Here is a 22595-nt window from a genome sequence, read left to right on the forward strand (position 1 = left end):
GGAGCGTGGCTCCTCCCTCCTGTATCGGGCCGACGGCAGTTTTCATTACCTCAGGTGGGACGGGGCCTTCATGGTTGTTGTTTTCATGGGCTTCGAAGGGTCGTTAATATTTCCCCCCAACAGTAGCCCTCGAGCCTATGGTGGAGCAAAGATGCTCCTCCAGAGTTTTGTTGGTCCGGCTTGGCCGGGGAGTTTGATCAGGCGAGGTGTCCTGTGGATGACTTGGCGTGGGAGGACTCCTCATTGCTCCGTGGGGTGCTCCTGCCTCGAGTCCTCAAATCGTGACCACACGCGTAGTCATTGGTTGCGACGCTAGCCCCCAAGCCCCCGCGCGTTGCAGGAGACCGATCGGGAGGCTAGATCGGGTTTTGATCATTACCCCTCAAGCATCCGTTCGTTGGGACGGAGGGGATGAGCCGTGCCACGCTATCCTCGTTGGACGAACCGTGGTGCTCGTTGAGCTGCGAACGGGTCGGTTCGAGTGGAGTCCCGGTCCCCGTTTGGGGGGGTCCGACTCAGGCCTAGCTGGTGGCGTACTCCAGATTCCAGCTGGCCAGTTCACATAGTTCCCGAGTCCGTTCGATCGGATTCGGGGGCTCGTAGCCTTTCTTCGGGGAAAAACCATGAACTTAGACGCCAGCCCGGGCTCGAACGTGAGGTCGGGACGCCCTTGGCTTTCGCTCGCCTGGGTGGTGGCTGCTAGCGGACCCGTCCCTTCTCACCCCTTGCTCGGGGGATGTCCTAGGGCAGTTGTCGAACCCGTAGCAGGCCAGCCTTCGAACCTCTGGATCGTAAATGGGCCGTAGGGGCGTTTCCAGCCCCGTATCCCTTATTACCTTTTGGTGGGCCTTGGGCTGAATCGGGGCGGATGTTGTGTGCGCGTCTTCCGGGAAACGGAGTTATGGAGGGTGCCGACCCGCGAATCGAGGAGGAGAGGATGTCTCTGCGGCCGATCGTGCGCGCGGTTTCCGAAAGGAAAGTGGGCATGATGGGGGCGTACCTGGCGCGGAGCGTGGTGAGCACGGCGCCCTGCGGGATGCGGTCCACGTCGTTAGAGACGGACTCGGCGAGGTCCAAGGGGAAGGGTCGAGCTCGCTGATGGCTCGTATCCTCGGGATGTACCGCCGGGCCCGCGAGATCGCCGTGGATGCGCTCCACACTGGCGTGCGGCGAGCCTTCGGGGTCTTCGGCTCCCATTACTCTGGCATCAACTTCGCCGGGATGAGCGGAGGATACGCCGCCGGCTACTCCGAGGCCGAGCTGGATGAGATCGACGCGTCGGTGTTAAACCCGGCGGAGGCCCTGGTGAAGCTCTTGGAGGATGAGGCCGTCCCTCTTGAAGATCCCCCGGCGGGCTAACTGTATCGGGCTGGCGCCCAAGATGTAAATACATTAGTTTTAGACTTGTTTTGTGATGGCCATAGAGGCCTTTTCTATAAATTGTCATGAAAAAGTTTTCAATCATTTTCTTATTTTTTTGGACTTGTAAAGTTTAGAGCGCTTTGTCTTGTGTGTCAGCAAGCATTGATGAGCGAAGGCACCATAGCCGCTGAGGCGTAGGTTTTTTCGCAGTCCGATCAGTCTTGCCTGAACACTGGTCGTGCACTCTCTCCTTTTCATGCCCGAAAGTTCAGAAAGAGGGTCGGCCCGGAAAGAGAAAGTGTTTTGAGAGGATGTCAAGTGGCTTGGGCCGGAGCCCCTGATAGCCCCCGAGGGATGTGTGACCCTGAGGTAGAGCCAGGGTCGGATATCCCTGAGTTCGAAGCGAAACTTGAATGGATCCAACTCAAAATTCTTTTTTTCGTAAAATTTTTAATTTACAGAAGTGTCTATGTACAGAACTTGGAAACGAAAGCTAGGGGTAGAAGCGTCTTAGCTGTTCTATGTTCCAGGCGGAGCAGCCCCTCTAGGGGAGGCCTTCCGGCGCGCACCCGGCCGCTCGCCGCTATCCCGACAGTGGAGCCGGGGATGGGGGGAACGAGCGGGCCAGACGAGGAGAGGGATCAGCTCGATCCCCTCCCCGGTGGCGAGGAAGTCCAGACTCTCGAAGCGGATCAGGGAGCCCGGAGCGAAGCTGGCGTCGTGGTTGGCCATCTGAAGCCGGAGATGTACGCGCAAAGGTCCCCTACCTGGCGCGCCAACTGTCGTTGTCAAGATTTGTGGATCAAGACTCTAGACTAGTAAATTTCTTTTATGCGCGTAAGGCTTCGGATGGTGGCGTGGGAGACACGGGGTTAGACTAGTTCGGGCAAAGGAGGCCCTACGTCCAGTATCGAGGCTGCTCGTGTTACCCACGCGGGGTTCTGTAGTAGAGGTTACAGATGTGCGAGAGAGGGAACTGATCCCCGGTCTCTTGGGTGTGCACTGATGCTCTAAGTGGGTGTGAGTGTGTTCTATTGGCCTGGAAGCCTCCCTTGTCTCAGGTCCCCGATTCTCCTTTTATAGTGTAAGGAGACCACCGGGGTTACAAGCGAGATCGAGTGTGGGGAGGAGTAAAAAAGATAAACAATAGCTAAGTAAAATACAACATAAGGAGAGGATCCAAGTTCCAGGACCGCCGCCCCTCGCTCTGGCCTCCGGCTCCTGTCAGCGTGTCCGCCGGAAGAGGGCGGCTGCCTCCAGGTCCTGTCGACGATCTCCCTGATGGCCGCTGCCGCCAGGCATGATGATGATGTTCAGTCGCGGCGTCCGTGCCCGTCGGGGACGATGGCTGGCCCTGTTATCTCGCTGATGACCCGTGGGACACGGACGTCGCATCCCTGTCGCTGGAAGCGCGAGGCGCGAAAATGGGCAGAACGGCCTCCTGTGCCGAGCGGCGCAGGCCATGAGTACCCTATAGCGAATCGGAGGGAGCCGTGGCCGCTGTAGCTCGCGCCGCACGGTCGTACATGGATACTTGTGTCGTGTCGCGTTGGGGGCGCCAACTTCTTTCTGCATGCCAGGGCCGCGGCACATTTATGGCGAGGTTGATAGGGGGACCCACGAGATCCGCGCCCTGATCTTCCAATCCGCGCCCGAGGTGGATGCTTGTCTTGTGGGCCCAAACGAGTCCGACCCTCCGCGCCCGGCGTCGGGCGAGGCGGAGTTTCGCGGCGGGGGGTCAGGCGCTCCCGACCCCAGTCCCCGGGGTCGGGCGAGGCGGAGTTTCGCGGCGGGGGGTCAGGTGCTCCCGACCCCAGTCCCCGGGGTCGGGCGAGGCGGAATTTCACGGTGGGGGGTCGGGTGCTCCCGACCCCAGTCCCCGGGGTCGGGCGAGGCGGAGTTTGGTCTTCAAGGGGTCGGGAACGTCCGACCCCGGGGCACCAGATCGGGCGAGACGGAGCGTGGCTCCTCCCTCCCGTATCAGGCCGACGGTAGTTTTCATTACCTCAGGTGGGACGGGGCCTTCATGGTTGTTGTTTTCATGGGCTTCGAAGGGTCATTAATATTTCCCCCCAACAAGTATGGCCTTCAGCTTCATGAGGATGGGTGTCCAGCCCCTGCAGCTACGTTGCACGGCAGGGTACAACTACTCGGGCCCCAATGAATCGTCACAGAAGACGTCAGAGGAATTGTCCCCTGACAAGGTGATGGCACGCCTGAAGCATTTCTTCAAGCGCATCAAGGGTATCCCGGCAATCTTGCGAGAGCACTGCGCCGCCAACCCGCCAAATTCTGTAAGTACCCATAGCTCGTAGCCCCTGAGTACTATTTTTGGCGTCGGTCACCTTGCTGACTTATCTTTTGTTTGTAGGATGAACTGAACTTGTACGTCTCCAACCCTCCTCTGCCTAGTGCCAACGTCACGCCCGGTACACAGTCCCTTGTGGCTGCACAGAAGGCGCTCGAGGAGGAGGAGAAGGAAGAAGGAAGGGAAGATTCACCGGACTGGTCCTCCTTCAATAGCTCTAAATCACAGGCTGTTGAAAAATATGTTGTCAAGCCACGTCTTTCTGACAAGGCAGGGACGTCATCTGGGTCGTCCAAGCGTGCAATGAAGGACGTTCCGGAAGTTGAAATGGTGCCACCCCCGAAGAAAGCGCACACTATCGCCATCAAACGTGCGGTGAATAAGTTGTCAGCCGATGAAGTCCCTCCTCAAGTAGCAAGATCCTGAGGATCGAGTACCCATAATGTGTGTATTTGATCACCACGTGTAACTTATATGTTGACATGGCTGATTTGTAGGTAGTCGAGGCAGAGATAGAGGCGAGGGAAACGACTACTATAGTTGTGGAGCAGCGGCTACCGGCGATAGAGGAAGTCATCGAGTTGAATGATGACAACTCCTCTGCCACCGGGGCCAATCCCGTCCCTGCGCAGAGTACTCAGAGGGAGGAGATGATAGCTAAGGCTGGTGAGGATTCGACTGTGATTTAGCGAGCTGCGCCAAAGAAGTCGTCACCCACTGTCAAGGCGCTGCGTCTGGGGACCGGGCCTTCAATAAAGATTAAGAGGTTCACCAAGTATCCGAGAACTGATTTTAACTTGATGTCGCCAAGTAGTGTGTTGTAACACTTGTCTTGTTCAAGAAATTCGGCAACGTGGAAGCTGAGGGCCCGAGTTCAAAGCCGGGTGCTGATGATAGTAGCGGCTCAGCCCCCGAGCTTGCTATGGAGCCTACCTTTCTACTACAGGAGGATCAGCCCATGCCCGAAGTCACTCCAGGTGTGGTATCTCTTGTTGCAGCTCTCATGCACGATGTGTTGTCATCACTTGATGTTTTTGTAGTGCCAGCCCCCGACCTGCCGGAGGCCGAACCCATCACGGAGAGTACTTCTGTGGTGGTGACGGAGCTGGTGACTCTAATGTTGAATGCAAAGGCCGAGTCGAAGCCAGAGGTCGAGGTGGAGGTGGCAGCCACTGATGAAGTCGGGTTTGCGCTTGTATCCCCTGGGCCAGAAGTTGTTGTCGAGGCTGTGGGGGCGCTACAAGTGTTGGCTATTGTTCCGCCATCTGAGGTGGGGCTGCTGACTAGTCATGGGGCGACCTCCTCCTTGCCTTCAGCGGCTGGTCTATCAACTAGCCAGGTGCTGGTCCCTCTTGGTGCACCGGATGCCGGGGAGCACATGGAGTATGATGAGAGCTTGCCTCCTCTCGTGGTGAAGCTGGAGAACATCCAGCTGCTGGCTCACCCCCTGTCCACCGTGGAGATGGAGGCCACAGTGATGGAGATGCATCACCGCGTTGGTGAGTTCACAGAAGTAAGTCTGACTTCTGTTCTTGATCTTCGTCTTGAAATTGGAACTCGGTGCTTTTACGAGTACTTTGCTCTGTGTTGTAGAAACTGATCCAGCGCTCCTGCGAGAATTCGAAGTGTATCCAAGGCTATGGGTACACCATCTTGCAGGCCAAGGCGCTAGAGCAAAAACTAGCCGAGGAGTGGCAGTATTCCTCCTAGCTACTCATGAGCTATGATAGGCAGGCTGCCGCTTATCGGAATCTTGTGCAGGAAATTGATAATGAAAAAGATCAACTCCAGAAGCTCAATAAAGGCTTGAGGAACCGAAATGAAGGTAATGATGTTATCCTCCATTATCTCCGAGAACTCATTTGGTCTTGGCGATACTGACTTGTTCTTTGCCTTTGTTTTTGTAGATCTCACTAAGGAGCATCAAGATCTCCAGGGTCACGTTGTGGACTGGCAGAACTCGTACTACCGAGTCACAGACCAGAACGACAAGCTGAATGCCATGTACACCGACCTGGAGCACAAACTAGAGAAGAAGAAGAAATCGTGCAAAGATGGAGAGGTTGAACTGGTAGACCTGATGACCACACACCGAGCGCAAGAGGCTGAGCTGGCGGCGACAAAAATTGCTCCAAAGGTGCTATCAGAAGCCACTCAGCGTGGCAGCGACATGGTGGAGCCCCCCGAAGAAGGCGTAGAGCCCCACCCTTTGGTGGAGAGACTCAAGGAAGTACCCGAGAAGGTCACTGGCTACGTTAAGAAGACGGCAGAGTCCGTCTCCAAGCACCTCCTGGCGATGGTGAAGTCGTTCTACCCACAAGACAACTTAGCCCCTGTGGCAGAAGGCATTGCCGAGTACTACTCTGGTGAGCAGTTCCAGGAGTATCTGGAGGAGATGGCTCCTATTGCTCAAGAATTAGCTAATCAAATAGACCTTTAGTAACCTGCAAAAACAATTGTTGTAATATAAACAAGTTATGTCTATGCAATGTAAATTATTTTGAAGTCTTGTCACAATTTTTGTTTGCTTGTCAACTTGTTTGAATATTTGCGGTTTAGTGCATCTCACGAGCTACCCTGATGTTTGCTTGTGTGGTAGTCATGAGTGTCTGTGCACAAGGCTACTCCTATGAGCCTCTTCTGATACACTACATAGAGTACCTTTAGTATATAACTCCTGTTTGCGAAGTGCCAGTACTCATGTATCTAAGTAGTCGAACTCTTCAGGCGAGTAGACTCTTCAGGACTCCACAAACGAGAGCCTACCTTTGCAACCTCTGGATTGTTCGGGTGTTGTGCTCCGAAGGCCTAGAACTGCAGACTTGTTATTACAAGCCGCGACTAAATAGCTTTGTCTAGATAAGGTCTCGGGTAGTATGAATAACACCCAAGTTTCTTGATGACTTCTTTTTGCGAAGGCCGTCAAAGGATAGATTTGTCCAAGGAACTGATTAGCTCAGGAATGTTTGTGTGCAAGCTTGCTGTTGTGAAAGTTGCCACTATCCGACAAGTTGAATAACTTAGAAGATAAGTAAGCTGGCTTGTTATTACAAGCCACATGTGGACAATTTTGTGTCCAACGAGTTGAATAACTCAAAAATATATTTGCAGACTTGTTATTTACAAGCTGCAAGTTTGGGGTGATAGTACCCGGGGAGCTGAATAGCTCAGCGATCTTGCCTTTGCAAGCCGCAGTTAGGTAGAGACCAGTCTTTTGTGATAAAATTTAACTCTGGTTTATTTGAACTGTAATTATACAATTGAGGCCAGTGACTAATTTACATGAGTATGTAAATTCTGGGTAGAATCGACACAAGTGTTCAATGTTCCACAAGTTGTCGACTTCTTCGCCAGTGAGAGTTTGGAGCCTATACGACCCACGCCCAGTGAACTTGGAGACGATGTAAGGACCCTTCCAAGGTGAGTTTAGCTTGTGCAGCCCCTTGGTGTCTTGAATTCGCTTGAGGACCATGTCGCCTGTGTTAAACGAACATTCTTTGATGTTGCGACCATGATAGCGGCAAATTCCTTCAAGGTATCTTGCTGACTGGATGAGTGCTGCACAGCGAGCTTTTTCAAAACTGTCTAAGTCTACACGCCGTGTTTCTTCAGCCGCATCCTCCTCATATTGCTCAACTACTAGAGATTTCTACATTCAATATGTCAGCAGGGATGACGGCTTCGGATTCGTAAACCAGGAAGTAGGGCAAGTACCCTGTAGGCTTGCATAGCTATGTGCGAAGGCCCTAGAGGACATTGGGTAGCTCCTTGAGCCACTTGCCACCTTTGGTATTGCTAATGTTGTGTACTCTCTTCTTGAGAGCTTCCAGTACCATCCCGTTGGCGCGCTCAACCTGGCCCTTGACCCACAGATGAGCGACAGAAATGTACCGGACATCGATCCTGCTATTCTCGCAATACTCCCGGAACTCCTTATTATTGAAATTCGAGCCCAGGTCTGTGATGATACGATTGGGGAAACCGTAGCGGTGGATGATCTCGTTGAGAAAACAAGTACCATGTCTTCTTTGGAATAAGTTACTGGTTTCACCTCGATTCGCTTAGTGAACTTGCCAATCGCCACGAGTACTCGGTTGAAGCACCCTATCCATAGGCATAGGGCCAATCATATCTAGCCCCCAGCATGCGAGGGGCCAGGAGGGCGGTAATAGTGATCAGCTTGTAGGCAAGGACATATTGTTGCTTGGTGAAGAATTGACAACCTTAGCACCGGTGGACTAGGTCATCAGCGTCTTTGAGAGCTATAGGCTAATAGAATTCTACTCTTAAAGTTTTGCCCATGAGCATTTTGTATGATGCGTGGTTGCCGCAGATGCCTTTGTGGATCTCCTCCAGAATGTCCTTGCCATCTTGTCGTGAGACGCACTTCATGAGTACTCCTGATGATGCACCTCATCTATAGAGCTTATCCCCAACTAGAACAAAATTCTTGCTGCGTCGTGAGACTTGCTCTAATTCTATCATGTCGGGGGGCAACTTGTGCTCCTTGATGTAGTCGATGAAGGGGGTTCTCCAATCTATGTCGATCATCAAAACCTCCTGATATGGCGCATCATTTCCATGATCAGTGGTTTTAGACGGTGCCGGCTCCACTATGGATAGCTTGTGTAGTTCGTGCACGAAGACCCCAGCTGGGACTTGGGCATGAGTAGATCCGAGCTTGGACAAGACGTCTGCGGCTACATTGTTGTCACAAGCCACGTGATGGAACTTAAGACCAGAGAACTTATTCTCTAGCTTATGTACTTCAAGATAGTATGCATCCATGTTGTTCTTGTGGCGTCCCTTGAACCTCGGAAGAGGTCAAAAATTTCGTTGAATTTTTCAACGAAATCCTCCAAAGCTTGGCGATGAAGGTTGATGTCGTAGTACTTCTCCTCCGGGTCCAGCACGATGTGGCGGTGGAAGTTTCCAGCACCATCCGCGATGCAGATCTAGGAGCCAAAAACGAACGTCGTGCCCGCTTCGAACGCGACGGTGGGCTTGATGATGACTAGAGCCATCGAGTTCGCCGATGGATCTTTGGTGAGAGCCCCTACCTGACGCGCCAGCTATCGGTGTTTAGACCCAGGAACCTACCGAGGGGGTACCCGAGGTAGTGTTTTATGCGTGGGGCTCGCCGAAGACCTAGAACTTGAAGGTGAACTTGAACACACGATTTAGATAGGTTCGGGCCGCTTATGTCACGTAATACCCTACATCCTATGTGTTGGTTGTGTTATATTGATTGATCATCGTTTGGAAGGGGTCCCTACCTCGCCTTATATTATCGGGAGTAGGGTTACAGGTCGGTTGTTGTACAAGAATACTAGTCGGATTCGACTAGCTACTCTAATTGCTACGAGCAGTTTGTTAATCCTCGACTAGTTCTTAGTTCTTGTACTCCATGTAGACCACGCTGTTCTGCACCGTAGTCTCCATGTCTGACACATCTTGATGTATAACCCCGTATGTAGGACTGTCCAAGCCTTCCGGTAAACTCATAGATGTATGACCGACAATATGTGCTCACATTAGATACATTTATTTACTTAATTTTATTGTTAATAACTATAATTAACACCAGTTTGTTACACTAAGATGCCGACTTCGCCCGAGTGTGCATTGCAACATTGCTACGTGATTAAGTGTGGGAATCGACAAGTTGTGCTTTTGTTGCTCTACTGCAGGAAATTAAGTGTGGAGCCCCCTAACTTTCGCCCCAGTTAAAAGAGAAGATGCCCCGTTTACCGTTTTATCTCTTTATTGAGGTGGGGGACTATGGGCGTTCTACATCTTCACAAAGATTTAAGATCTACAGTGGTTCGATCAGTTCCTTCGATTCGACACGAGTGCTCATATTTTCAATTATTTTGTAGGTGATGTGTCAACTAGACGTTTGTGATGAATTAAGTTACCAATTCAATCTCTTAAAAATATTCGTAGGTGTAGGGTGTATGTTTGTGAGCTTACTGTTTTTCGGGCAAAAAAGGAAAAAGCTGCCCCGGAACGCTCGGCGGACCGGCCACCTGGTTGCGGTGGGCGCCGTGCGCCAGGGTGTTGGTGGCGAGCTAGCGGAGAGGGTTCGGGACGGGTGCAACGTGAACGAGCCAGGCGAGAGAAACCCTGGAGGAGATGGCACGCAGCGAGGCAAGTGTCGCATTGTGGCGCGCAAAGGGTCCGCGTGGCATCTTGGTTGCCCGCGCCGGCAGGAGGTCAAAGATCGTTAAGGTCTTAAGGACATGGCTTCGATATGACCGATGATGATCCCTTTTTTTAGATCAAAAGAGGTGGTCAAGTTTTCTGCTTATTGCTGCTCTAATTTCTCGACACGAGGGGGAGGAATTCTGAACTGGAGGATCATCATGATCTAGCAAATTAAACTTTGCCTTCTCGTTAAGGAGTTGGAAGACAAGTTTGGCTCTACTGTAATTTGTAATGCCAGGTGCTCCTGCATTTCTGAACGTTTCCTCTATTTTTAACTAACAAAACTCCATATGTTTCGTTAGGAAAGGTACTCTCGATGCCTAACGCGTACGGTAATTGGAAGTGATCTGATCTGGAGTTTACCAGTCTATACACAGCGGCGTGACAAGGGCGAGCTGCGGCGACAGTTCTTTCAATTCAGGATAAACTCTGAACTGGGAAGCTCATAATCTAGCGAACTTTGCTTGTTCCTTGAGGTATTGGAACGCAAGTTTTGCTTGCAAGCCCTGTTGTAACGGTAGATACTTCTTTATCATGACGTTGACCGTACCTATCAGTTGCTTCAGGAGACCGTCCTGTTCGAACGAATCGAACCACATTGTGACGCATGATATTCAGGCTCACACTTGTTGGATAAAACAGCACTCGTTTAGTATATCGTAGAATATACTGTAGGCATAAGTAGGAACTGATAAACTAGCATGATGGCGTTATGGACTAAGCAGATAGCGTTCTGGACTAAGCAGATAATAAACAGTCACATTGAGCCATTTCTGAACTTTATTAGGGCCTCTCAATGCGAGTAGTATGGCGTTGTTTTGTGAATTGCAAGATGGACAGATACACAACATCACGTGAACTCACACCACACAAACCACCCGAATCTGCATCTTATTGCACGCCTAAATAAACAACTGAAAACATCCATGTGTATGTAAATCACAGGCGCTAAGATTTAGATTGGTCGAGTAGAATTGTACTCTGGTTGTAGTGTCTTTTCTATTTGTCGTATTGACCGGTCTGTATTTTATTTTTCTTTTTGATAATCGACGCCCGTAGTGCATATTTGGAAAACCGCAGAACTCTAATTTTCAACCCACAACTACAAAAACTGAACACGGAGGATCATTCAACTGTCAAAACCGGGCAAATTTGGTTCTTTGGGTGGTTTCAAGAGTGATTTTGCATTTTCTAGAAATTGAAAAAAATAATTTAATAAAAAATTCATAACTAATTTATTTCAAATTCAAAAAATATTAAGTTGGTACCAAAAGTTTTCTAAAAATGTAGGTTATTTCAAACAACCGCCATGTTTTGTTTTTTAAAAAAAGTAGAAGTGCACTCAATTAGGTTCCCCTAGAAAAACAAAATGAAAAATAATTTGATAATCAAGACAGTCAGTAGTCGCATTTGCGTCCATATCTTAGGGCTTTTCAACAATCTTATTTACCCTTATGCAGAAATGTAGAAAATGAAACCGACTTCAGACGAGAATGCACCCCGAAGCCAATTGTCAAAATGAATTGGGCACCATGAGCCAATAAAAACTACTTCCTCTGTCCCAAATTATAGATCATTTTGACTTTTCTACATTCTTAAATATTGTTATGCATATCTAGGGTATATCTAAGTATATAATAAAATCTATAAATTAAAAAATTAAAACAATCTATAATTTGAAACGGAGGGAGTAGCTTGCACCAGCTCCTCCCTCCTGTATTAACAGGTCTATCAACTTCGTGCAAATAACAATAAAATTGTTATCCCCTATACATGCCCCGCGTCCAGTGATGGAGGAACGCCACGGTGCCATTCTGGATAGAACAAGGGAGACGAGAGACTCTGTTCTACGGAGCCACTCTTTTTTTTTTACAAAGGTAATTGGATATTTATAATATTTCATCGTACAAAAGCAAAAGGAAGCTATTCTGCCAAATATTCCAGCTGAAGGTATTTTCATCGAACAAGGTAGAGCCATAACCATTTTGGCACGAGCCAAATCTGAAATCCCTGTCAAACAGGCTCCAAGCGAATGTAGGAGCCGAGCATGACGCGTTGAGCCATTTGATTACTTGTCACTTTCTCGGAGTATCAATTACCTGTGCCGCTGACATGTGAAACCAACGGAGTCATTGACACTCGAAGTGTCAGTTATGTGTGTCGCTGACATATAGGACCACTTCAGTCACTAACAGAGTAACAGTGGACTCATGTCATTAAGAGTGACAAATAATCGATTAATCCTTGGAAATCACAGAATGAGATTATTCTATTCATTCGATTATTCAACAAAAGTCCTGGATACATCAATGTCTGAAGACCGAAGGGTGTATTTACAGCTTAGCCTTCAACTCGCCCTTGTCCCAGCTTGGCAGTTTCACACAGCCTCTCGGGCTCCGAAGTTCGCTTCACTCACGTCCCACCACCGCGGCCTTGACCCTCCTCCCCAGCTCCTTCCTGCACCAGAGATCATATGAAGCCAATAAGAATCAGATCACGTCGCACCAATGGCGCTCTCGAAATACCGTGTGTGCAGTGGCCGTACCGGAGCAGCTGCCTGTCGAAGGAGGAGGCGGAGAGGAGGCCTCTGTTCTCCTCTGCGCGCCTGATGAGGTAGGGGATGATCTGCTCCACCGGCCCGTACGGCAGGTACTTGCTGACCTGGAACCCGGCGTTGCGGAGGCTCAGCGACAGCCCGTCCGCCATGCCCATCAGCTGCGCGAACTGCAGGTTGCGGTCTCCCTTCGGGATCCCCAGCTCCTGCGCGTGCGCCGCCGCGAGTTGGCCTGGGAAGAAGGATCACGCAGGAGTTTGATCAGTTGGGTTCGGTGCTCGGCAAAGCATGGAGAAAGAAGAGGAAAAGCTTGTTCTGGATTTTTACCTGACTCGACGTTGTGGGTGGCGAGCATAACGGAGGCAGAGCCGCGGCGGACGCGGTCGAGGAGGAAGGCGGCGCATCCGTTGTAGCAGTCGTGGGTGTCCTGGATGCTGCCGTGGATCGGCGACGGCACGCCGAGGGAGGCAGCGAGCCGGGTCTCCCGGGTCAGGTACGCGCCGCGCACGACCTTGAGCCCCAGGCGCACGCGCTCCCGCTCCGCGGCGCGCACCATGGCCTCAAGCCGGTCACGCGCGTCGCGGAGGTACGCCTGGATGGTGCCGTGCACGATGGGGCGCTCGCCGTCCGCCGAGCGGGCCTCGCCGTTGACCGCCAGCGCGCCGACGAGCGTGAAGTAGTCGATGGCCGGCTGCACGGTGGCGTACTCGGCGTCCACCAGCAGCGGGATGCCGTGCTCCACGCACCGCGCGCACACCGCCAGCAGCCGCTCGTGCGCGAGCTCCAGCTCGCGCTCCTCCTCCGCCGTCAGCGCCGGCGGCTCCGACGCGGTGAGGTACAGCGGGCTCGAGTCCGACAGGATCGGGAACGAGTGCGCCTTCCACGGCAGGCTGAAGGACGGGTGCTTCTTCTGCCACCGCAGCAGGTCGCTCGTCTTCTCCAGCAGCGCGATCGGGCACAGCGCCGTGATCTTGATGCACACGCTCGCCTGCGGACGTCAGCAGGAAAGACGAGTCAGTCTTAATTAAGCCTGATTGATTACATATACTGCAAGTAGTAACTCTTTGAGGGTTAACCCGGAATCTTTGAGGTTATGCGCTGTTAAAGCAGTGATTAGGACTGTCTAAATAAGGATTCCGATGGAGTCGTGTGGGGTTTTTGATGTGAGAGTTTGAGCTGGGAACGAGCGGTTGGGACAGGGCAGGAGTGACATGCTAAAATCAGGTGCTAGTTTTCAGGGCCCACGAGCAGTGACCGAATCAACACCCAGCTAGACGGGCGGGCGATTCACTAGGCAAGTCTACTCCCAGAAGATTCCCACGGAATCCGGGGGTCCACTCGCGCGGGCGGCAGCCGGCAGGCGGCACCGAAGATTCCGTCCGACGTGGCATCCTCCTGTCCCACCGCCACGCAAGCCCGCGGAGAAAAAGGAAGGAAACGGGACGGCGACTCACCGAGCCCGGCGGCAGCGAGGCGGCGACGTCGACGGCGGCGATGAACCCGGCGGCGTTGCGGTCGCACGCGTCGCCGTCCTCGGCGTCCTCGATCCCGTAGTCAAGGATCCCGCCCATGCCGCCGCGCCACAGCCGGCGCACGACGGCCGCGGCCTCGTCCGCGGTCTCGCCCGCGCAGAAGTGCTTGTATGCGGTGGCCCTCGCCGCGGCCCGGCCCAGCGCGCTGCCGGCCACCGCCGGCGACCGCAGCGCCGCGGTCGCGGCGTCGACCAGGGGCCCCACGGACAGCGCCTGCAGCGCGGCGAGCGTGCGCACCAGCGCCGACGTCGGCTCCCCGGCGAACAGCCGCCCGGTGTCCTCGAACTGCAGCACCCTACCGCCGGTCCTCTCGGACGTCGACGACGCCGGCGTCACCGACGGCAACGACGGCTCCGCGGTGGCGGCGACCGCCTCCGGGAGCTTGGCGGCGGCGAAGGTGGACAGCGCGCGCTTCGAGACGCGGGAGGCGATGGCCATGGAAGGACGGACCTTGCCGGATCGAACGCGAGGGAACGCAAGCGTAGCGAAGGAAGCTTTCCTGGCGACAGGGAAGAAGACGCTTGTGTGCAAACAAAGTACCCAGGCACGCACAGGCAGGCAGAGGACACAAACGCAATGGAGATGCGAATTCAGCCCGGGACGCAGCGACGACTTATATAAACGAGAAAGAAAAGGCGGCTGTTTTCGTCAAGGTCCTCGAGGAAAGCTAACAGGTTTAGGTGAATCCAAGATTGGAGAGCCGGGGGGGCTCGGGCGCTCTGCTCCTCTTTTATAGAAGGATCCCGACGTGAGGTGGAGCTCCCGGAGGGTGGCCGTGAAGAAACCGGAGATGAGCTGGAAATCAGGGTGGAGCGAAAACGGAAACGAGGCGATGAGTCAGCGCGTGAGGCCGCGGGTGCAACGGGCGCGGGCGGGACAGCTCGCGCGCCGCATGGCGGCATGGGCGGGCTCAGCGCACGCCTAAGATCGGTCGGACGGCGGGTTGCCGTGGGGATTTCGACTTCTGACTCGGATCCTGCGTGGAGGCAGATCACCGCAGCTGCCCTTTTCAGTCCTCACGCCTCTCCCGCCCACCACCACCAACAACAACAAACGTTACAACGACACCGATCATGTGAGGCGATCGATCGCCATTAGGGCAGCGAGATCCCTCTCGGTGACCGTGACCACCCGTATCCTGATAGTAATCATCTCACCGTTCGTACGCTGCCTGGATCCAGCACCGCGCCCGCCGCGACACTGACAGCCAGAGACAGCAGCGGCCTTCGTGCAGGCAGCAGCAGACGGCCCACGGCTCTGCATGCTACAGCGTGACAACAAAAACGCGGCCGGGTTGCTGTTGCTGCTGTTAGGAGCTGACGCGGCTCTGTTAGCGAGGGTAGGCTGGTACAATTGCACCAACACTACGTCGGCCGGCCGGGGATTAATAATTCAACGCCTGATCAATGTGGGTGTCGCCGACTGATCTCGCCGCGTGATGATCATGCGGGCAACGTGGTCTGACTAAGCTGTGCGGGGGCGGGAACATTCAGAAAAGTCAGATTTTGACTGGGGGTATATACTGGGAATATCTTGGATTTTTTTCCCCCAGTGAAGTAAGGTTGTTTTCCTTGGATCTAATGGCTATGGTTGCTCAAGACTGTGCTACCATGCACAATTCCGATGGCGGTGATTTAAAAGGTATCTTTCTCTTGCCTCCCTTTCGTTCCTCGATACCATTCGAAATTCAATGTGGGAATGATAAGGCTGGGGTGCAAACAATTGATGTGGACTAGTTAAATGGAAATAAATAGTAACATCACTATGTGGATAAGAGCTATAGCCAATGGTGAAAACGTCACAACCAATTCACATGAAAGGGATCATCATTTTATTTACGTGACTGGCCAGAGAAACCGTGGGAGAGGATCAATATTTCAAAATGGATTAATGGAATGGATATGGTATACTATGTCGATTGACTTCGCGTGGATGGAGTAAGAGAGCAGCAAACAAAACGAAACATGACAAAATAAAAAAAAATTGAATCGCGTCATTTTCATCAAGATGTTCCACAACATAGGTTCACTAGTGCTTTGATCATAGAATCATGCTCCACTTGAATCCAAGTTTTTAAAGTGCAACATCGTAATCGTGTGGTCTGGTGGTTTGTTTTCTTCCCCATGGCTTTGCCATCGCAACCCGTCCCATCTCCGATAGAATTTCCTCTAAATTACCCGGCAACATCCTGTTCTTAACCTCGCCGCCACAAGATTCTCATGGCGTGCCCATTCCCATGGAACTGGAGCTTGGTTCTTCCCTGAAATGCGTAGATTGGTTCTTACAGGGCCTGTCTACCGGATGCTTGGGTGTTGTACCTGCCTTTAGCACTCGATTTTTTAACCGGGTTCAGATTTAATCTTCTTTTTCCATTTTATCTCTTTTCCATCCCCTCCTCATCCGCTAGCCCCCGGCCCCCTGACTCCCACGACGGCAGCGCGAGCACGCTCGCCCCCGCGCACAACCGCTTCCCTCCTAACTCCGGTGGCGTCCCCGCCGCCCTTCACCGCAATTCGGCCCTAAACCCTATCCCGACGTTTCTCCTACCCCGATCATCTTCTTCCTCAAATTCGTTCGTGCTCCCCCGCCGCCGTCGCTAACCAGTTGAAGCTCGACGCCCTCGCTGCCTCCACCGCCCAACCGGAGGTCCACCACCACTCGGCTCCGGTGGCGCCTCGCCGCCGTCTCGACCGCCACCACCGCCGGCCGGCGAGCCACTCCAGAGCTCCCTCTACACCTAGAGGCTACAGGTAACCCCTACCTCGAACCCTAACTTGCTGAAGATGAAGAAGAAGATGGTCCTGGATCTCAACAAGAAGCTGCTATGGCATGAAATCGTTGAGCAGCTAAAATCTGAGTGTGGAGAGGAGTAGAAACACTCAAGTGTGATTTAGCAATCCCCTTCCTATATATACCCGTGGCGATGCACAAGATTTCAATTAGTTAACCGGAATTCATCGCTTGTATTACCAACTTACCACCAGATCCGCAAAAAAGGGTGTGCGTCGGACTAGCGGCGTACTCGTCGCACGGGGTCTGCGGACAACTACTGTGTGGGCACGGGCGCACGGCCCAGGACGGCCGACCAGCCGGCGATCACTCCAGAACAGTAGCAGCTTGCGATGCAGGCGGGAGGGGAGACCACCTGCGCACGGCGCGACTGCCGACTGGCCGTGCCACGGACCGCCGGCCGGGACCCCCCGCGCGCGCGTAGCTGGATCGCGCATGGACATGGACCGCTCTCTGCTCTGATCAGCCAGCCGAGGCTCCAAAAAGGCACCGGGGAACCTGCCCCACCAACCCGGTGCCATTACTCCGCGCGTGATCTGAGCCGTCCGCGGCCCATCCGCGCCGTACCCGCGCAACCCAGTCACCACTCACCATCCCCTGACAGGCACGCCTGGCCCACCGCTCCCAAATGACGGCGCACAGCCGCGCGGCCGTCGCATCGCATCAGAAAAGGGGTCCCGTGAGCCGTGCGGTCTCGCCGATGGCTACCCCGTCTGGGCGGCTGGGCCCCGATTAGCGCGCGCACTAATTAAACAACTACTACGTCAACACAAAAACGAGGATCACACGCATGCCCTCCTGAATGAAATAATGCGGTTGATGGGTGCGAGAACGAGCAAAGGGACAAGAGAGGCCGGCGTCCGGCGAGCTGTAGCTGCTTCTCCATCATCTGCCGTCGCCATCGCCGATCCCGATCCCGCTCGCTATCTGCCAGCCTGCCACCGACTTCTCCATCAGCAATTAGTGCATGCTAACCCATGGATCAGACTGAGGGGGTGTTTGGATAAAGTTTAGCACGTGTCACATCGGATGTTTGATACTAATTAGGAGTATTAAACATTAGCTAATTATAAAATTAATTGTACGGATGGAGTCTAATTCGCGAGACGAATCTATTAAGCCTAATTAGTTCATGATTTGACAATGTGGTGCTACAGTAACCATTTGTTAATGATGGATTAATTAGGCTTCAGAGATTCGTCTCGCGAATTAGCATAGGGTTCTGCAATTAGTTTTATAATTAGCTCATGCTTAGTCCTCCTAATTAGCATCCGAACATCTGATATGATACTGCTAAAGTTTAGCACCTACTATCAAAACACCTTTATGGTCAGGACGTGACGCTGTGTAGCCTCAATCCTGCGCTAAAAACTTATGACCACTTGGGCAATTCGATCGATTAGGTTAATCGATTAACTCCGTGGCTCTGACGCGATCGTGAAACATCTGCACTAAACCCCGCGGGGCTAGTGGGCAAATAATGGGATAAAGAAGCTTATCTATCCAGCCCATACGTCCATGTGAGCCATCATCAAGGCAACAAACCCTATCCTGCTCCTGCCCCCCCGCGCCCGCGAGAGTCCGGCCAAGCGACTCGTGGTAGCTCCGAGTCCCCGCCGGCGACAGCGACGCGGGTAGCTTAGCTTTCAGCTGCGCTGCTGCAGCCGGCCAGGCCAGGCGTAACCGCGCCGCGCGCCGAGCGGTTAGGTTTCCTTCCCCGTCGGGCGCACGGCGGCGGGGGTTGCAGTCAAGCGTTTTCAGCACGGCGGATGCATGTGGCGTGTTGGACTGGGTTTTTCGCCGCCCGTCTCCGGCGTCGGCGAGGATTATTCGACGGCAACCAACCCCGGCGAGGATTTTCTAAAGTTGAGGATGGACGGCACGGCACGGCACCGCCGGAAGCTTCGGACGCCGCTTTCATCCGAGGAAGATGGGGGAGCAGAGCAGGGCTGAACCGCGCGTCAGGGGTCACGTCGGTCTGTGGCGTGGCCGCGGACGCCAGCGCTGATGCTGTGGCGCACGAGACGGAAAGCGACTCCGGGTTTGTCACACACGGCCGACGGCCGAGTCCGTTGGGCCGGGCTTTTAAGTTTTATCTAACTCGGGCCTCTTTGAAACAGTAGTACACAAACAAGCAGGCCGAAAATTATTTTTAAAAAAAAAGCAGGCCGAAGCAAGGGACGGCCTACTGGGCCTACTTGCCGGACAAAAGAAAAGGCGCTATCACTGATGCTGCTGCTAGCCTTGTACAAACATATTCAACCATTCATTCGTTCTGGTTTCGCTGGGCAGCCAATTACACTCACAAGTTACAGGTGATAGCTACCACATGAGACTGAGATATTGGCATAGAACTAGTAGCAGCTCATCTGTGTCTGGACGAAAGTGCGCAGAAGATTAAATGGAGTTGCTGTAGGATTGCAGAATGCAGAGGCAGGAGGGTTCAGAAGCATGGCCTGACCGGGGGATCTGGCCTGGTCAATAAGGCCAAGCCCGGGTCAAGAGTCTCAAGACTGCAGATGGTCCAACCTGTCCTTGTCAGCTAATGGCAACCCAGAACCCACCCATCCATGATCCATCCCTAAATGCTTGTCCCTCTCCTGGAATCACCAGATGCTTGTCACGCCACCAACGCCGAAAGTGAGCAGAGTGCAGAGAGAGGCAGAGAGCTGCTCGTTTTGCAGATCCGACCTCCCCAGAAACACAAATTCCCCAGATCCATGTCCTTGCACTGCACTGCTAACAAGAAAGGTGCAGCTGGATGCAACTCCGAAACCGAACAAGCCTACCTCGGGCCCTGCTACCGAGTTGGGCTTGTTGGCCCATTTGGCACCTAGGGTTTGCGGGGGAATCATATATATATATATCGGGGGCTCCCCTCGGCATCTTCTCCTCGGTCTAATCTAAGGCAGCCGACGCCGCCGCAACCTCTCCTTCCACGTCTAGGAGAAGAGCTGAACCCCGGCCGGAGGTTAGGAGGGCGATGGAAAGCGTGGGTGAGAGGAGGGCGATGGAGAACGGGGGTGGGACGATGCGGAGGTTACCAGGCACGGGGTTGGTCATGTGTTCCACATGCTCCGGTTTCTTGCTCAGGATGAAGCGCACATCGGTTCCCAAGCCTGACGAGGAGGTGTTGGAGGTGGTGACGGAAGCCGAGAAGATGCGGGCCTTGATGAAGGCGGTCCTGCTGCACGGGCCCCTCCAGGAGATAGAGCCGGCTGAGGCGACGAAGGAGCAGTGGAAGGTTCTGCAGAGGAGGAGGAGGATTATGATGGAGACCAAGAAGTGCCCGACTTGCTCCGGTTCGCTGTTACAGAAGCCCGGGCCCGATGAGGAGGACAAGGCGATGGTAGCGGACCCCGGATCGAAGGCCGGATCGAAGGAGAAGATGAGCTCGAGGGAGGAGGGCAGCGAGTTCATGGCTGTCCTTCCGTCGCAGGGCGGGAAGGAGAGGATGAAGATTGCGACGGAGGACGAGGCGATGGTGGCAGACGCCAGATCGGAGCAGAAGTTGAAGCGATCGAGGGAGGAGGGCAAGAGATCTAGCAGCGGATTGAAGGAGAAGAAGAAGGCGAAGAGCGAGGATAAGGAAGGCAGCGGATCAAAGAAGAAGGCTAAGAGATCGAGCGAGGTATTTCTTTTATTTTCAGAGTATCTTTCTTTGGAATCTTATTTCAAGTTCGATTAGAAGGAAATATTTATTTCAATGAGTTCCCCTTTTTTAGCTAAACTGCTTGAATTCCGGGCAAAAAGGGGTACTCCTTGTATAACTACATTGTATAGTCTCGAAATGCTTTAAGCCGGAAATAGCTAGCGTAGAATTTGTCTGATATAGAACACTTGTATCAATAAAATAGTTTGAACTATTTACTTAGAAGGGCACGCATCCTCTTTTAAAATGCTAAAGCGGTGACCTACGTATAAAAAAGGAGATTTCTTTTTGGATTTGAAGAAAAATAAAAGGAATTCTATCTATTTTTATTTTCCATTTATTTACTTTGTTTTTCTTAATGAAATTGAAATTATTAACTAACAGATGGAGGGCAGTGGATCGAAGGAGGCGAAGATGAAGGGCAGCGGATTGGAGGAGGAGGCGAAGATTGAGTTCATAGTCAAATCCGTCGGCGGAGATAGGAAGACTAAGATGGAGATTAAGAGGATGCTCAAGAAGGCCTTCGAGATTTTGAATGAGCCCCCTGTCAAGTCTCAATCGGAGGAGGCAAAGATGGAGGACAGCGAATCGGCTGTCGGAAATAGGAAGACTAAGATGGTGACTTATAGGGTTGACAAGAAGACCATTGATTTTTTGAAGAATCATCCCCCTCTCAAGCCTCCTCCCATCGGCGCCTGTGAGCCTGAGCTGCGCCAACGCTTTATTGATATTACTGCTCCCTATGTTGAGGTTGAACGTGTGCTCCTTGAGTACTTGCAATGCCATTACTCCATCAAGGGGTATGCTGAGGTGCAGCTGGAGGTCACCGATGACGAAGGCGATGACCACAAGTTGGTGTAGCACTGTTGTCACGTGTGGTTGGTGTGGTAACGAGTTAAGGCTGCCTAGCATAATAATAATTTTAGTATAAGTGATGAACAACCTTCGCTTGTTCAGAGATATTCAGCTTTGTTAGCTTGTACTAAGAGTATTTAAGTTGAAAAGTGGTATCTTTTGTCATATGAGTACCTGGGTACTGATGTTATCATGCATGTTATTCTCACATCTGAAGACTTGAGTTTCTATATTTTCCTAGAACTCAGCTCGATTCAGATGTTATTTAGTTGATGTCTCTGTGTCATTGTCTCAGATCTTAAGACGAGTTGCTATATTTTCCTAGAGAAGCTATTGTATATGTCTCCAACCAGCGCGGTGGCCGTGCTTTTGGTGTTTCTTCTGTTAACCTTCTTTCCTGATTATAACAACCTCTCAGTGTCGTACTAGCTCCTGTATTTCTTTATTTTCTCTTTTTGGTGCTGCCCCATTTTCAGAAAAGAAATTCCACACTGGTATCTACGCCAGTGTGGAGCAAGTAATAACATTTGTGGTTGGATCAACAACTTTCTACTCTAGGAACAAAATACTACAATTTCCGACTTTTCATTTCCTCCGTGACTCTGCCCCATGTTTTCATTTCTGATGTAGCTAGTGACAACTGCTAACTTCCTTTTCATTTCTGATGCAGCTAGTGACAACGGAACCAGATCCTCTAACAGGGACGTAGTTTCCATCCGTCCATTCATCAGCTAACCAACGGCAAGGTCATCAAAACAATCAATACACCAGTCCGTCCAGCTGTTTGTTTATTGGGCCCAAGGAAGCCCAGTTCGCTGAGCTTGCCCGCTGAGTAAGAAAGGGCGCGAGACCGACAGAAAAGGGCGCGAGAGCGGCGGAAAAGAGCGCGAGAGCGGCAAAAACAGGGTGAGGTTGACTGAAAAGAGCGCGAGGAAACGAGTCGATCGCTGAGGAACACCTTGCTGCAGGAACGATCGACGATTTTCTCTACTCACGTAAGTCTCACGTCAATAGTCTGCCCTTTAATGTATTTGCCATGAATGGCTTACGGGATTCATATAATTGCATCATTTTTTTTTGAAACGAGCCTGCTGCTATATTAAGAAAAAGAAATGCCCGACGGGTCGAGAGGCATCATTATGTTTCTTTGAACTTGAAGGTCTCATTTTCTCGTGGATGAATCATTTGGTTGAGATACTATTGCGATGGATGCAAATCAAGGCAAATCTAACACTCCTGTCATGGGAGAACATAGGTGTGTAATAAAACTTCTTGCTTCTTCGTTACAAAATTTCCGGTCAACTAAAACTATTTGCTTTTTCTCCAATATCTATA

The 22595-nt window shown here is 52.2% G+C and overlaps 2 protein-coding genes across 2 annotated transcripts; one reads left to right on the forward strand and one right to left on the reverse strand.

The window, feature by feature from the left end:
- Positions 1-12093: 12093 nt before the first annotated feature.
- Positions 12094-14888, reverse strand: LOC101775799 (proline dehydrogenase 2, mitochondrial). Its single transcript, XM_004983669.3, has 4 exons — positions 13886-14888; positions 12759-13419; positions 12423-12663; positions 12094-12334 (listed from the first exon to the last, which is right to left on the reverse strand). Exons 1-4 carry the CDS (start codon positions 14399-14401, stop codon positions 12286-12288), a joined length of 1467 nt encoding a protein of 488 aa, XP_004983726.1. The 5' UTR covers positions 14402-14888; the 3' UTR covers positions 12094-12285.
- A 4749-nt stretch (positions 14889-19637) lies between these two features.
- Positions 19638-21554, forward strand: LOC101776472. Its single transcript, XM_004983670.4, has 2 exons — positions 19638-20384; positions 20790-21554. Exons 1-2 carry the CDS (start codon positions 19737-19739, stop codon positions 21264-21266), a joined length of 1125 nt encoding a protein of 374 aa, XP_004983727.1. The 5' UTR covers positions 19638-19736; the 3' UTR covers positions 21267-21554.
- The last annotated feature ends 1041 nt before the right edge of the window (positions 21555-22595 follow it).

This window comes from Setaria italica, chromosome IX, assembly GCF_000263155.2.
Source record: "Setaria italica strain Yugu1 chromosome IX, Setaria_italica_v2.0, whole genome shotgun sequence".
Lineage (NCBI taxonomy): Eukaryota > Viridiplantae > Streptophyta > Magnoliopsida > Poales > Poaceae > Setaria > Setaria italica.

What these genes read in the sequence shown, in the direction of transcription:
- LOC101775799 (XM_004983669.3), bottom strand. Translation starts at nt 14,401, where the DNA reads ATGGCCATCGCCTCCCGCGTCTCGAAGCGCGCGCTGTCCACCTTCGCC. An exon ending in CCTCGCTGCCGCCGGGCTCG is followed by an intron (nt 13,420 to 13,885) that starts GTGAGTCGCCGT and finishes TGACGTCCGCAG; the next exon opens with GCGAGCGTGTGCATCAAGAT. An exon ending in CACCCACAACGTCGAGTCAG is followed by an intron (nt 12,664 to 12,758) that starts GTAAAAATCCAG and finishes CCTTCTTCCCAG; the next exon opens with GCCAACTCGCGGCGGCGCAC.
- LOC101776472 (XM_004983670.4), top strand. Translation starts at nt 19,737, where the DNA reads ATGGAAAGCGTGGGTGAGAGGAGGGCGATGGAGAACGGGGGTGGGACG. An exon ending in AGGCTAAGAGATCGAGCGAG is followed by an intron (nt 20,385 to 20,789) that starts GTATTTCTTTTA and finishes ATTAACTAACAG; the next exon opens with ATGGAGGGCAGTGGATCGAA.